This window comes from Furipterus horrens, unplaced genomic scaffold (assembly GCF_987537825.1).
Source record: "Furipterus horrens unplaced genomic scaffold, mFurHor1.1.pri manual_scaffold_6, whole genome shotgun sequence".
In the NCBI taxonomy this organism is placed as follows: Eukaryota; Metazoa; Chordata; class Mammalia; order Chiroptera; family Furipteridae; genus Furipterus; species Furipterus horrens.
Genome location: NW_028327176.1, coordinates 15369673 through 15383052, shown reverse-complemented (window position 1 = coordinate 15383052; position 13380 = coordinate 15369673). Strand labels below are relative to the sequence as shown.

The following is a 13380-nucleotide window of genomic DNA, read 5'->3' as shown; positions in this document are numbered from 1 at the left end:
GTCTTAAGATATTTTATGACTTGAGTCATAGAATTATGTAGTTGCTGTTTGTTAAGACCATGTTTTAAAAATTATCTATCCTCATTTTACAGAAAAGAATATTCAAGGATGAATACTGTATCATAGGTAAACTCAGACTTTTGATCTTGGCTCTCTTTTTAAAACCCCTTGGTCCAGGGGACTTGGTGTATTATTTGGGGGGAGGGGGGCCGGGGGAGAGCAAGGAGTCAGTACTTAGTTTCTAGACAGCACTGAAACAGCAACTTTTATAAAGCAGGTTCCTGAAAATAACTAGGTATGGAGAGGAAAGGTTAGGGATTAACATTAATTTGTTCACTAATTTATTCATTTGGCAAACATTAAATAGTTTCCATGTTCCAGGTACTGTGCTGAGGGCTTCCTTTTACAAACCTCGTTATCATACTACCTAAAAATATATTTCAGAGCTATTCAAATGTCCATGACAAAATAAAATTATAACAATGTTAGGTGCAAAACTAGGGAAATAGTTAAATAACCTCAGTTATTTTGACCAGATTTAACTCTATAGAGAAATCTAAATATTCTGTGATACCAGAAAATCCCCGAAACAAAGTAAAACTTCAAAGCTAGACTGAGAGAAAGTATGTATAGCATGTGAATAGACAAGCAGTAAGAAGAAAGTCCGAGGGCCGGAAAGCAGCATGGGCAGTGGGTTTGATCGGAGAATTTACAGACGTGTCAATGGCCAGTAAACCGGCTGCGGGGTTGCTCGGCTGCCTCTGCTGAATGTAAACCGGGACACCATTTTCGAGCTGTCAGATGGCCAACATTACATTAAAAAGAACCGCAGCAGCACTATTATTTAGTTATTCAGGATGAGTCGAAACAGGCTCTCACACTGATGAAAATTTATGGGTCCCAATGTGAACTGCTCTAAATTTTTAGAAAAATAATCTATTAAACTCTATTAAAAGGTAAAATGTTCAGAACCTTTGACCCAGCAAGCTCAGCTCTAGTTTATTAAGAAATGTAAGCGCCACTAGTAAAGGATGTTTGTGGGTATTCACTGTAGCACTGTCAGGTGGCTACGAACTGCGGACAGCCTGAGTGTTCGTGGCTAGGAGCGTGCAGTGGAGCATTGTGTGGCTATTTAGAAAGCAATGGGTAGAGTGATGTGTATAATGTGATTCCATTAGGGAAAACAAAACGGAGGTTAAAAAGCTGTTTATACGCAAGTGTGTGTATGTGTGTGTGTGTTTTCTGACTGTACACCAAGCCGTTTGAGGCTATATGCACAGTTAATATTGGTTACCTTAAAAAGTGAGGGTGGATTTTTTTCTTTATAAACTTCTCTATGATTTAGCTTGTTACAACAAGCCTAAATTTTATAACGTAAAACCAAAAAAAAACAATTGAGACATTAAGAAACAAAGAATGCAAAGGGAGGAGGAAGTGGCCCAAGAGACAGGAGAAGACCAGGAGAGTACAGTTTCTTAGAAACAGGACAAGAGAGGATTTCCGGAGGAGAGAGATGGCCCATGTCAAACACAGTTTAGAGCGCGAGTGACCTAAGGCTAGAGAAGCATTTGCTCTGTTTAGTGGTTGCCCTCCGTGGGAGCGGTCTTGATGAGCTAGTAGGGTCAGAAAGCTTATATGCTGGGCTAAGGGACAAGTGGGAGGGGAGGAAGTCTGTGAAGGGAGGAGAGAAATGAGGGGGGATTCAAGGGATTGTGTAGAGACCAGTATGATTTTATTTTTATTTTTTAAGATGGGAGAGACTTCCGGTCCTTGCCCCCTTGTACACATGTCACACGTGTGCATCTTATAATCACTATCAGGCAGAGCAAGGAGACTGTGGTGTTAATGATGAGCAGGATGCCAGGAAAGAAGGGGTGAAGTCAGTTTTAGGCAGAAGGAAGGATATCATATCTGAGGCTCACAATGTTCACAGGCAGTGATTCTTCGATTCCAGGTTGGGACCCTGGTAGGTTGGCTGCTGAGCCCTCCTGGTGGCCTATGAAATCCAGAACTATAGGTCAGTTCTTACTAGCCCCTGTGGGTAAAAGATTTGTAATTCTATTAAGTTTTTAAAAAAGCTTATATTCGACTTGGAGCCACTACCCACCAAAAGTAAATTATTTAGGGTTACTAAAATTTGGTATTCATAGATTAAAAGCACATGCTACTAGAATTTATTCTAATTCAGTATTCTATTCAGAAGTCTGGCAAACACTTGGTGCTTGGCAGTAATTGGAAAGCAATACACACAGTTGTAGGTCCCACAGTTTTGATTCAGTGTATCATCAGTGTTGACTTGAGTTGGTTATGACATTTGATTATTGCTGTTTTTGCTTTTTAATTATAAATTACAATTTAACTTTATCATTTTCAGTTTAATTTATTGTTAGTTGTTTGGTTAACCTCTCAGGGTTTGTTTTTTAAGATTATAGTACTTGTCTAATGAAGTTTATTTTTATTTTATTTTTAAAAATATTTTATTTATTTATTTTTAGAGAATAGGGAAGGGAGAGAGAAAGAGAGGGAGAGAAACAGCAATATGTGAGAGAAACATTAATCAATTGCCTCTTACATGCCCCCATCCTGGGATCTGGCTTGCAACCCAGGCACATGCCCTGACTGGGAATGGAACCAGCAACCTTCTGGCCCTTAGGCCAGTGCTCAGTCCACTGAGCCACACCAGCCAGGGCTCAGTGTTTCTTAATACATATTTGGATCAACAATATTTTTGTCTTATAATATTCTTATAACTTGACTTTAAGACATGTATGTCCTGTGGTTCTTATATGAATCATCCATGATCATCTTGCTAAAAGTACATGTGTATATAACCCCCTGCCATTTGCCTGTATGGTGGCACACTTCGTAGTAATATATTTCTTGGGAATTTTTGCTTTTTAAAGCAACGTACACATACTGTTAATGTAGATATAATAAAATTACTGGGTACTTTAAGTTTTTTTGGTTGTCTTATGATATAAATCATATTTATAATTCATACTCTTTATAAAATAAGTTAGAAGCCATTTATACATATATTATATAAATTATAAGCCATTATAGATATGTGTGTATGTGTGTATATATATACATATATAGATATATATACATACTGCCAACAACATGTTTATTGACATTTGTTAATGATGTTTTTGTCTAGTTCTTTGTTATTACCAGATTCACTTTTTTCCTCTTGGAATGTGGGAACAAGTAGATAGGTGAGGGTCTTCCTTCACTACAGTAGGCTTTGGTCAGAACGTTTGGAGGCCATTACTCTATGGGAGTGACTAGGTATGTGGCAAAGGATGTACAGAGCTGCTAAATTCAAATCCAGGTAACTCACACCTTCTAGCCTAAATGACAGTGGATTGTGAGCTTGTCACCAAAAAGGTGTTACGAGAGCAGGTAGTGATGACATTGTGTTTTTTTCACTTCTTGTTTAAGGATGTAAATGAAGACCCTGGAGAAGATGTGGCCCTCCTTTCTGTCAGTTTTGAGGATGCCGAAGCCACTCAGGTGTACCCCAAGCTGTACTTGTCACCCCGAATTGAACAGTGAGTATCAGTGTCATTAACTTTCTGTAGCCTGGTGCTCCTCCTTGTTGACCATATACCATATGTGTATTGGCACTTCTTTTGTCACTCTCGAACTCTTAAAATGATTTTTTGATTGACTTTCATTTTCTTAAAAATGAATTGTATTAGGAGTTTAGATTACAGAGTAAATGCAATTAGTGTTTGCCACTGCAATCTTTGGATGAGTCTTGGTTGTGTGATATGTGATGTGAATACTGTACCTTTGCAGAGAGGAATGAGTAGGCAGACTGAATCTGAAATTGTGACTCCTTCCAAATGTTCCTTGGGTACGTATGGTTATAGCTTAAAGAGGACTGCTGAACGACAGCCCACCCAATTTCTTAATATATTTGTAACTATTATAGCTGTTTGTAAAAATGTAACTCGTCTCTTGAAAATATTAAGCAAAAACTTACTCAGCAGTTAGTAAAGGTAACATTAAAAGCAGATAGCTTAAAAAGATGACATGTTTGAGCTATTTTTCTATGTCTGAATAGCTCTATAAAGTTTTACACAACATTCAGGCTACATGGTACAAGTAGTTTGATATCACATTTGTTTTAACCAAATAACTTTACTCATTGGTAATGAATTTTACAAGGACTAGCCTCACAATGTGCTTATTGTTGGTTAAAATGCTTTAGTAGCTTATTTTACTTCAAAGGAAGCTGAAGTTCATTGAAAATAGATTATAACCAGATTTGCTTGGGAACTTCTGACAGGACAGATTTTTCACCAGCAGAGAGTTCTTACAGACCCTGATTGAAATGTGTTATTAAAATTCTCCGTAAGTCATAGTCAGGGTTGGCTGATTTTTGTCTGAGAGATGTGGTCACATTCAGCATTCATGGACTAAGCCATTCTCACCCCCTCTGACGTGAGTTGCTCTAACTCATGAATCATGGACATACCATCTTAACACGCTAATACAGCATAGCTGTTAATACTGAAATATGGAAGATTGTGAGCATGCTCTTATTTATATACCACTGACAGCACCTAGGGCAGGATTTTACAGTAGCAGGTGCTCAATGAATATTTTAATTTTTAATGTAAAATACTGACACATATCAGTAGGAGGTCAAAGGGTGCTGGAGGCCGCGCAGAGAAGTGGTAACAAGTAAGGTTCTGTAACAAGCACATCTGGTTTAAACCTGGGTGTTCTGTAACACTAGTTGGCAAAATATTTAACACCTTTGAACTTATTTTCTCATCTGTAAAATGGGGATAATAATACCTATTTCATAGTGTTGTTTTGAGGGTTATATTAAATGCTGTTCATAAAGCACTGATTAATTGCATGGCCTGTGTGGCACTGTAGCAAGTAGTAGCTGTTAGTTATTATTATTGACCTAGTTCATAGGGAAGCAAGGGTGAGTGAGCGAGTGAGTGGTTAGCAGGCCAAGTGGGGCAGAAAGAGAGAGGGCCAGTCAGCAAGTGAGCAAATGCTAGTTCTGCAGTCGCCGCTCAGTATGTGCTAATGAGTGAGGAGGGTATATTGGTGACGTGAAAAGAGAGAGATTCATGAGGCAATCCCAGGGGGTAGGTAATAAGAATATATTCGTTAAGCTGCAGTCAAGAATTTGCCGGCTCTGAAAAACCATTTTCCCAGCCCCCCCCCCCCATTTTTTCCCTGAAGTTATTGCATCTAGTTTGCAAATAAGCTTGCTAATAAAATATTTTTCCCTCTAAAATCTAAGATGTGACGTGAAAAATTCTTAGTGCAGGATATATTTTAAGTTATTTCCTGTTTCCAAAATGTAACTTTCTACCTTATGTTAAGAACTGGCCGCAGCGTCCCTTCCCAGGTCAGGCTCTCATTCTCCCTCCTGTGGCCTGTGCTCCAGCCAGACTGTCTCACTTGGAGTTTTCTTAATTCGCCTGCACTCTTGCTCCGTGCTTTGCTGAGGCAGTTATCCACGTAAAACGCCCTTCTCTGACGCCCTCTCCCTCTTGAAATTTTATACATTTTCTAAGGCCTTATTCAGGTGCCATCTCTACCAGCCACTTTCCTGAGCACAATTAGTCTAGCCTTTCCCTGAACTCTTCTAATACTGAATTTGTGTCACTTTTATAATCTGCTCGCCATAGGTTTAGTCAGTGATGTGCATTTTCCCCATCTTTTACTAAATTGCAAGCTGCTCAAGGGCAAGGAACAAGTCTTCTCATTCCTTTAGTAGCCTGAATGGCAGTATTCTAGGTCAGTAAGTAATTCTTATAAGAAAATTTGAAAATGCTGCACTGAGAGCTATTATATTTTTCCCGGTTAGTAAAAATGTACTTAGTAGAATTGTATTTGTAACGCCACCCCCCTGACACCCTTAAGTAGAAGTCATACAAATGAGGTTTTAGAGAAAGGTTAAAATGGAAAGTGGCCAAACTGTGTTATGACTTTCTGAGGGCTTACATATTTGCAAAAGTTATTAATATCTTGGGTTAGCTCTTACAGAGACGACAGTGTAGAACGGAAGTGATGCCATTTCAGTAAGGCAAAGGTCAGAGGAAGGATATGAAGAACTGAGTGAATAGGGGTTGGTACTCTCTCAGATACTGTGTTAAGCTCTCGTTTCTTTTCTGTGTTTCATTCTATTCTGTCCACTTTTAGCCATCCAAGCATTGAATGTAGACGCAGACTTGGAGAGTTCTTTCAGGAGTCATGGGAAAAGCATCCCATGTGGACCCGCCCAAAGCTGATGCCAGACACTTGCCCTAGCTGAGGCTTGTACTCTTTCTGGCTTCTGCTGCGGCTCTTTCGAGGAAGTCCCAAGTCCCGTGTAGTGGATTGGACAGGCAGAGGCCTCAGTGAGACCAATAGCCCAATCCGGTATTAGGTAAAAATGGACGAGTAAGGCCTTGCATTCCCACCACCTGCTCTTCGTGGGCAAGGAAGGATATCTTGAGCCCAGGAGATACCCCAGTTCAGTTTAGCTAACCTCTATCTGTCCCAGCTTGACTGTGCAGTGGGCGAGGATGTTATGCTCACATTGACTAGTCTCAGACACAGGAAAAGGCTACTTTGGACTCTTGGCCTTCACATGCAGGAAAGATCAATTTGTTGTCCCCTAAAGATTTCTAGGGACATGGATACCAAATGTCTCCAAATGAGACATTCCCCACAAACAGAAACATCTGTCAGAGACACTGGGGAGTGCTGTAATTTATGAAGCTCTGACATTCAATCCCACTTGAGGCTCTCTGTTTACCCAGGGTCCTGGCATAGCTGTCTGGTATTTCTGGCAGCTGGAACACATGACCGCTCACCTTTCTGGTGTTTACATGCGTGTGTTTCCTGGTCTCCCACTATGCCTGTGTATGGCTTGCAAAGTAAATGCTTCTGAGAACTTCCTGTTCTTACATAGGAACACTTATGAAATATACATACTTTGGGCTCTATACATTTGTTTTCCAAGGGACCCAAATCAGTCAATTGAATTAGTTTAAAAAAGGATGATGAGGTATCCAAACGAACACCAGTGGTCAGCTATGCAAGACTGACATTGGTTGATTATTAGGCTGGGTGGGTGGGTGGGGAGAATCTAGTTTCCAAACCAGTTGTCTTTTTTTCCTGGCAGAAATGCTGGAATTGTAAGGTTACGTCATCAGAGCTGGCACCAAGATGCCCCACCTAGCCCTCCTCCCCAGACTGTTGGCAGTGCCAGAGGTGACACCAGAGGTTAAGTGGACTGCACAGTTCTCTTCCCCGAAACGTGTGGGCCCTTTTCTTGGCTTGAGCCGATCTGTGGGAGTGGTTTGAAGCAAACCGGCTCGTCACTCCCTGTGCTGTTCCCACTTGGTGCCCCCGAGGCAGACCAGGTGGCATCTTTCACAAGTGCAGAATTTGTTTTTAGAACTTTCTGTTGTTAACTTGCAGTCCGCCTTAGAAATAAGTACTGAAATCCTACCAGGCCACAAACGCTCCCCATTAGGGAGGCCTGTGTGCCTGCAGATTTGTGCATTTATGCTGTCAGGCAACCAAGCACAGTAACTGACCATGATGAGAAAAGCCCCTTGCTAGGTGCTTCAGAGGAGAGCAGGATATATGAGCTATGGCTTCTGCCCTTAATTTTCCAATGATATAGTAAGGGAGATCAGAACAAATATAGCAAGTTCTAACTTGTGTTTTAGTAGAGAAGGCACAGTAAGACTTGGCACCAGAAGCCCTCTGTTCCTCCACTTATTGGCTGGCAGTCTTACTCAAGACACTTAACCTTTTTGAGCCTCATTTCATCTTCTGTAAAGGAGGATAAATCTTAAATTTCAGAATCAGCTATGCCAAGGGGAGGATATACATTTGAAAATCTCCACGGTAGTGTTTGGCATATGGGCGATGCTCAGGGGGGGAGGAGATCATATTTCCATTTGATTTGGTGAAGGGGGCCTTGGGAAAAATTTGGGAAGCCTTACTCTTCCAATGTAATGTGGCTTTTCTAGAGATTAAACATGTACTACTGTAACCATAATAAAAATACATTTGTTTAGTACTTTAAAATGTTCAAACGGCTTTTCCCTTTACCATCTCATCTGATCCTCATCATGGTATTCCTAGCATGTGTTTCAGAATACGTCTTCTTTCCTCTCTAACCCGGGATTCTTAGGCCCTTCCTGGCCTCCTTTGCTGCCTCTACTTCCTTTTGCACCCATTCAATTATGTTCAGTTGTGGTTTCTGTGATTCCATCCCTGGGGCTCTGTGTGGCCTTATTACCTCTGTATGGATGATTCCCAAATCCCCATTTCTAATCCCAACTTTTCCCCTGTTTACCGATCTGTTTTTCTAGCCACCTGATAGATAGGTCTGTCTGTGTGTTCAGGTGATACTTCAAATTCAGTGTCTGAAACCAAACTCATCATTTGTCCAAACTAATGTTTCTTTTTCTTAGGTGCCCAAGGGCCACATCTCAAAGGCATTAGCCAACCTGTTGTTTTGTACTAGAAATCCTCGCTCTATAATATCTCACTTTTGTCATTCCTGCTGTCATTTCCTAGTCACTCCTTCAGTTGCCATGTCTCCTGACGGCTTTTAACTTGTCTTCCTATTTTACTTTATCCAGCCCAGAACCGTCACTTCCTGAATAAGTTCTGGTCATGTAATGTCCTTTCCTTGCTCAGCATCATCACGACCAACTGAATTCGGTGCACATCCCTCAGTCTGGCATTCAGGGTGTTTTCTGTTGCAGCCCTGACTGACCTTTCTGCTCCAGTCAGGGCTCTATATGGATCTTGTTGTTCAGCCAAACTGAGGTTGTGGTGATTTCCTGTGAACTCACCTTCCTTTCTTTTCACGTCCATACCTTTGCGTGGGCTGCTTCTTATATCAGAACACTGAATTTATTTCCGGCACCCATAGGAGCTGTCGAAGCTCTGTCTTTCCTCTTTTATCTTCTCAGGCACGCACGGCCTCCTCCATAGAGCTTTTCCTGACCACCACCACCTGCCTCCCCAACAAGACTGCACTCTCCCCTCCTATAGTTATGCCTCTGTTGTCATATTGTTTCCCTGAACTATAAACTCCTTAAGGGTGGGCCTCTGTTTCCCTCAGCTGAGGGCTGGTGAGCTGCCCCCCATCTTCTCCCCGGCTGGCCCTGCCTGAGCTCAGCTGCAGCGCCCGCTGATGGGACTCCGCAGTGGGGCAGAAAGCTTTGAACCTGCTGGGTCGTTGGCCTGCAAAGGCAGGTGGTCTCTGTAGTCCTTTCTCATTGCTGTGACTTGTGGCTAGCCAGCGGGCATGTTTCCCTGCGGACCCCTGGTCATGATTCAGAGAAATGGAGCTTCATCACAGGTGTGGTTTTCAGCTGAATCCTGGAGGTGGTGAATGGGATTCTGACCTCATGTTACCTCTCATCTACTCCTATTGTGGCCTCTTCTGTCTTCCTTTCCCTCCCTTTACCCCACAGTGTGCCTGGCCACAGACATGGTCACTTAGAATATCTGGGTAGCCTGGAATCCACAAAGGCAGGGGAAGACTGAAACTTGACTTAAAGGGCCTAGGGAAAGGGTAGAGGGAGCTGAAAATGCATATAATGCTACTCAGAACTATGGGTGAAATTTAATGAGATAACGGTTATTAAATCCAGAAAAATCAGATATAAATTTTTTAAATCAATGAGCAAGTTCAATATTTTATGATTTTACTTAAAGTTAATACTGAATTCAACATTGGAACAGGATGGAAATTTTTTATTTTAGGTGCTCAAAGATTTTTTAAGAATAGTTAGAAGAATTATATAAGTAAACACTGATAGATTTGAAAGAAAAGATAATTATTGTGACTTTTTTTAACCTATATCAATTGTTTCAAGAAATGAGACCCCAGATCTCTTGGGGTGATTTTGTGTTAGATTTTAAGTAATGGAACATCAGAGTAAGCATGATTTAATTTAGCATCACTCATATTTACTTGAGCCACTGAGATAATCTTATAATAAATATTGTGTCCGGGAGGGTCCCCTCACTTTGATAAGTACACACTACTGACTATGCTAAGACAACCAGCTGTCAGGAGAAGATGTGTATTTGGTTTTAGTGGAGCGAGCTATCTCAGCCTCCAGGGACTTGAGCTGCTCATTTTACTAGTCTGGGAGCGGGGCCAAAGGGGCTCTTCGTGACTTAGCGTGGAATTCTGAAAAGTTAAGTTCAGCAAGTTTTCATTAGCGAGCTTGGCGTTCTGTTTTGCCTGTGCCTCTCAAAAGATTAAGAGCTCAGCCTGCACTTTGAAAAATTACAAAAAAAGGACAAGAATGGAATTTAGTTGAGGGAGGAAATCAATCAACCCCCAAATACCATATTTTTGGAAACATTGTGGTATAGAACTCTCATCTCCCCAGCCGCCTAAGTCAGTGATATATCAAAGCTTTTTTATCTAGCTTTCTTTTTAAGCAGAAAATATGCATTTAGAGAGAAGTGTATACATCTGTGATAACTCAGATCTCACTGGTACGTGTTTCTTAAACTTGTCTGACCCTTAAGCTCTTAGATTTATTTTGTGTCTGTGGGCAGTTCTGTGCCTTGTTTTCCTTATATGCTATTCCCTTCTCTATAGAGTAATGGTTAGCTTAAAAATGTGTGTTTTTATTTTAAAAATCAGGCCTCGCACCTTTCTGCTAAACATCTCAAGGGTTTTGTGCAGTTTTTTCAGTAATGAAGCTGAGAAATTCATGATTTTCAGTGCAATATTCTATCTCAACAGCAAAGAACTAAACACTGAGCATTACTGTTTGATACAGTCAGTGTTCATTTATATTTATTCACAAGTAGGAAAATATTCCTCAATGGAAGGTCTGAAATGAAGAGTGGTAGTTAACAAAAAAACATTAGGAGCAGAGAGATTATAAAATGGAAGAGAAAATAGCCTAGAATGTTTCAGAACTGATGGAAAGTGCCAGTCCTCAGAAACAGGCCAAATAAAAAGAAATTGACACCTAGACAAATCAGCTGGAACTGCAGAACACCAGAGATTAAAAGTATTCAAAACTGACTCATTATGTGTAAAGGAATAGCAAATTGAGACAGACCTCTTTGAAATATGATTAGAAACATGGACTTCACACCCAGGAAAATGTACAGACACAAAAAGTTTATTTACAATTTTGAGAGTAACACTCTCCCCTGAAGCCAATTCATAAACTGCACTTAAGGATCCTTGTTCTAGATTTCAGTCCTGCATTTTTAGCTTTCTGTACCACTCATGCTAGAATAATCACTGAAGCTTCAAGTTTAATATCTAAAGGGCAGATTATCATCCAACACTGCCCCTCTCACCTCCCCAAAACTACTCTTGTCCATTGTTCCTTATTTTTATAATGGCTTTTCTATCTTAGTGGCTCCAGCCATGAAACCTAGGCATCTTATTTTTGACCTTCTCGCCATTGTTTCCCATAACCAAGCAACGGCCAGTTGCTTTTGCCTCCACGGTATCTCAGCTTCATCTCGCCCTTTCCCCTCTCCTCGTTTCAGGCCTCTATGTACCTTACCCTTTGCCAGATTAATCTTTGGAAGGCACAGCTTGGTCCCTGTTTCTCCCTGGCTTAAACACGCTTTATGCCTCTTCACTGAGCTGGCGAGGAACATGGAAGTGCCATTGTCGCGTCTGAGAAGCCGCAGTGCCCCACACTCCCGGCCCCACAGGCGGCAGAACCAGGGAGAGGGACTTCTGGGAAATGGTCTTACTTTTTTTAGAAGTGTAGCTATATTTGTGTAAGTTTTTTGTCCACCATTTTTCAGTGTTTATAGTAGGAAGACTCTGATCTAGTTGGCCATACTGTGAGATGTTCTGCATTGTGTCTTGATCCAGTTTTCTACAGGGATTGACTGTGCTCTGAAAGATACTCCAGTGATAGTCTGCTCTGTAGCTGTTGAAACTCTTTTCTGCTCTTCCTCTTGTGGTTTTTAGCAAACCTCTGTTCTTGGAGGTGACCTGTCTGAGCTACTGTCCTTTCTCAGCTGTACCCTTGAAACACCCGCTGGTCTCTGCGCCTGCTCTTGCCCTAGTGCCATCTCGTTGCCACACTGCAGGCAGAGTGGACTTTCCAAAACAAACCTGATCTCATCATTGTCTTGCTTAAACACAAAGTTTATTATCCTTCCTCATAAATGATCACTCATCAGTTTATCCGACTCAGCTTTTCCCAGGCATATTTATTTTTAAAAACTACCTATATCTAGCTTATTATCAAGTTCTAGCACTTTTTTCTTCATACTGTCCCGAAGTCTGAACTCCTCCAAGTCTTTATTTCCACCTGTCCTATAGTTTCCTTTAATTCTTTTTGTCAAACACTGGGTAGAAATGGAAACTAATGTGTAAATTTGGTGGCATACGATTATGAAAAAGATGGTCATCGGCACTATCAGGCGGTTATTCCCATCCCCTTTCAAGTGCGAGGACCTGTTTCTGGTGTCAGAGCCTTTTACCTGAGGGTGGAAGGAGGATTTGGCTACAAAGAGGCAGCACAGGGGGACTTTTTAGGATGACGGCATTGTTCTGTATCATGACCGTGATGGCGGATATGCAACTATACATACTTGTCAAACCCTGGAACTGTGCATAGCAAAGAGCGAATTTTACTGTGGGTAAAAAATAAATTAAAATAAAACTTTCAGCCCTGGCTGGGTGGCTCAGTTGGTTGGAACATTGTCCCATGCACCAAAAGGTTGAGGGTTTGATTTCCTGTCAGGGCACATACCTAGGTTGTGGGTTTGATCCCTGGTTGGGGTGCGTACAGGAGGCAACTGATTGGTGTTTCTCTTTCATATCAATGTTTCTCACTCTCTCCCCCTACCTGTCTTCTCTCTCTCTCTCAAATCAATGAAAATATCCTTGGGTGAAGATTAAAAAAAAAACATTTCACAGACCAAAACAGGTATAAACAATACATTTGAGCATTTCATGTTAATAAATGATAAATTAAATCCTTTGTAAATGAATTTGTATTTTACTAATTACAATGGGGTATGTGTTATATATTAAAATGGATAAATATATATACTTTTATGTGTTGTCTATGCATGGATATGTATCGTCGGCAGCCGTCCGTCTTGAGAGACGATGGTGTAGCTTCTTAAGTGTCTATCTGCACCGCCGAGAATGGCTGTGCAGTCCGACTCGGGAGTGACACGACATCTGTCTCCTCCCGTGTTGAATCGACATCTTGCGATGACGCTGGAGTGTCCTCTCCAGTGGAGCTGAAGCTACAGAGCCTGGGCAGGGTGATATGGAGGGTCTGCTGTTGCCCATGCAGCAGACCCCCCCTCTCTTCGCAGCTGAAGGGTCCAAGGGAAAGACGGAGTCGATACAGCTTGGGTTCAGGTGCG

General features: G+C 41.3%; 1 protein-coding gene across 2 annotated transcripts in view; it reads left to right on the top strand.

The window, feature by feature from the left end:
* BABAM2 (BRISC and BRCA1 A complex member 2) overlaps positions 1 to 13380 on the top strand; it is a 340273-nt gene that overhangs the window by 170046 nt on the left and 156847 nt on the right. For both annotated transcript variants that reach the window (XM_090280995.1, XM_090280994.1), the window contains exon 7: positions 3445 to 3554. In XM_090280995.1, coding sequence (XP_090137121.1) covers positions 3445 to 3554 — 110 coding nt within the window. The remainder of the gene's footprint in view (positions 1 to 3444; positions 3555 to 13380) is intronic.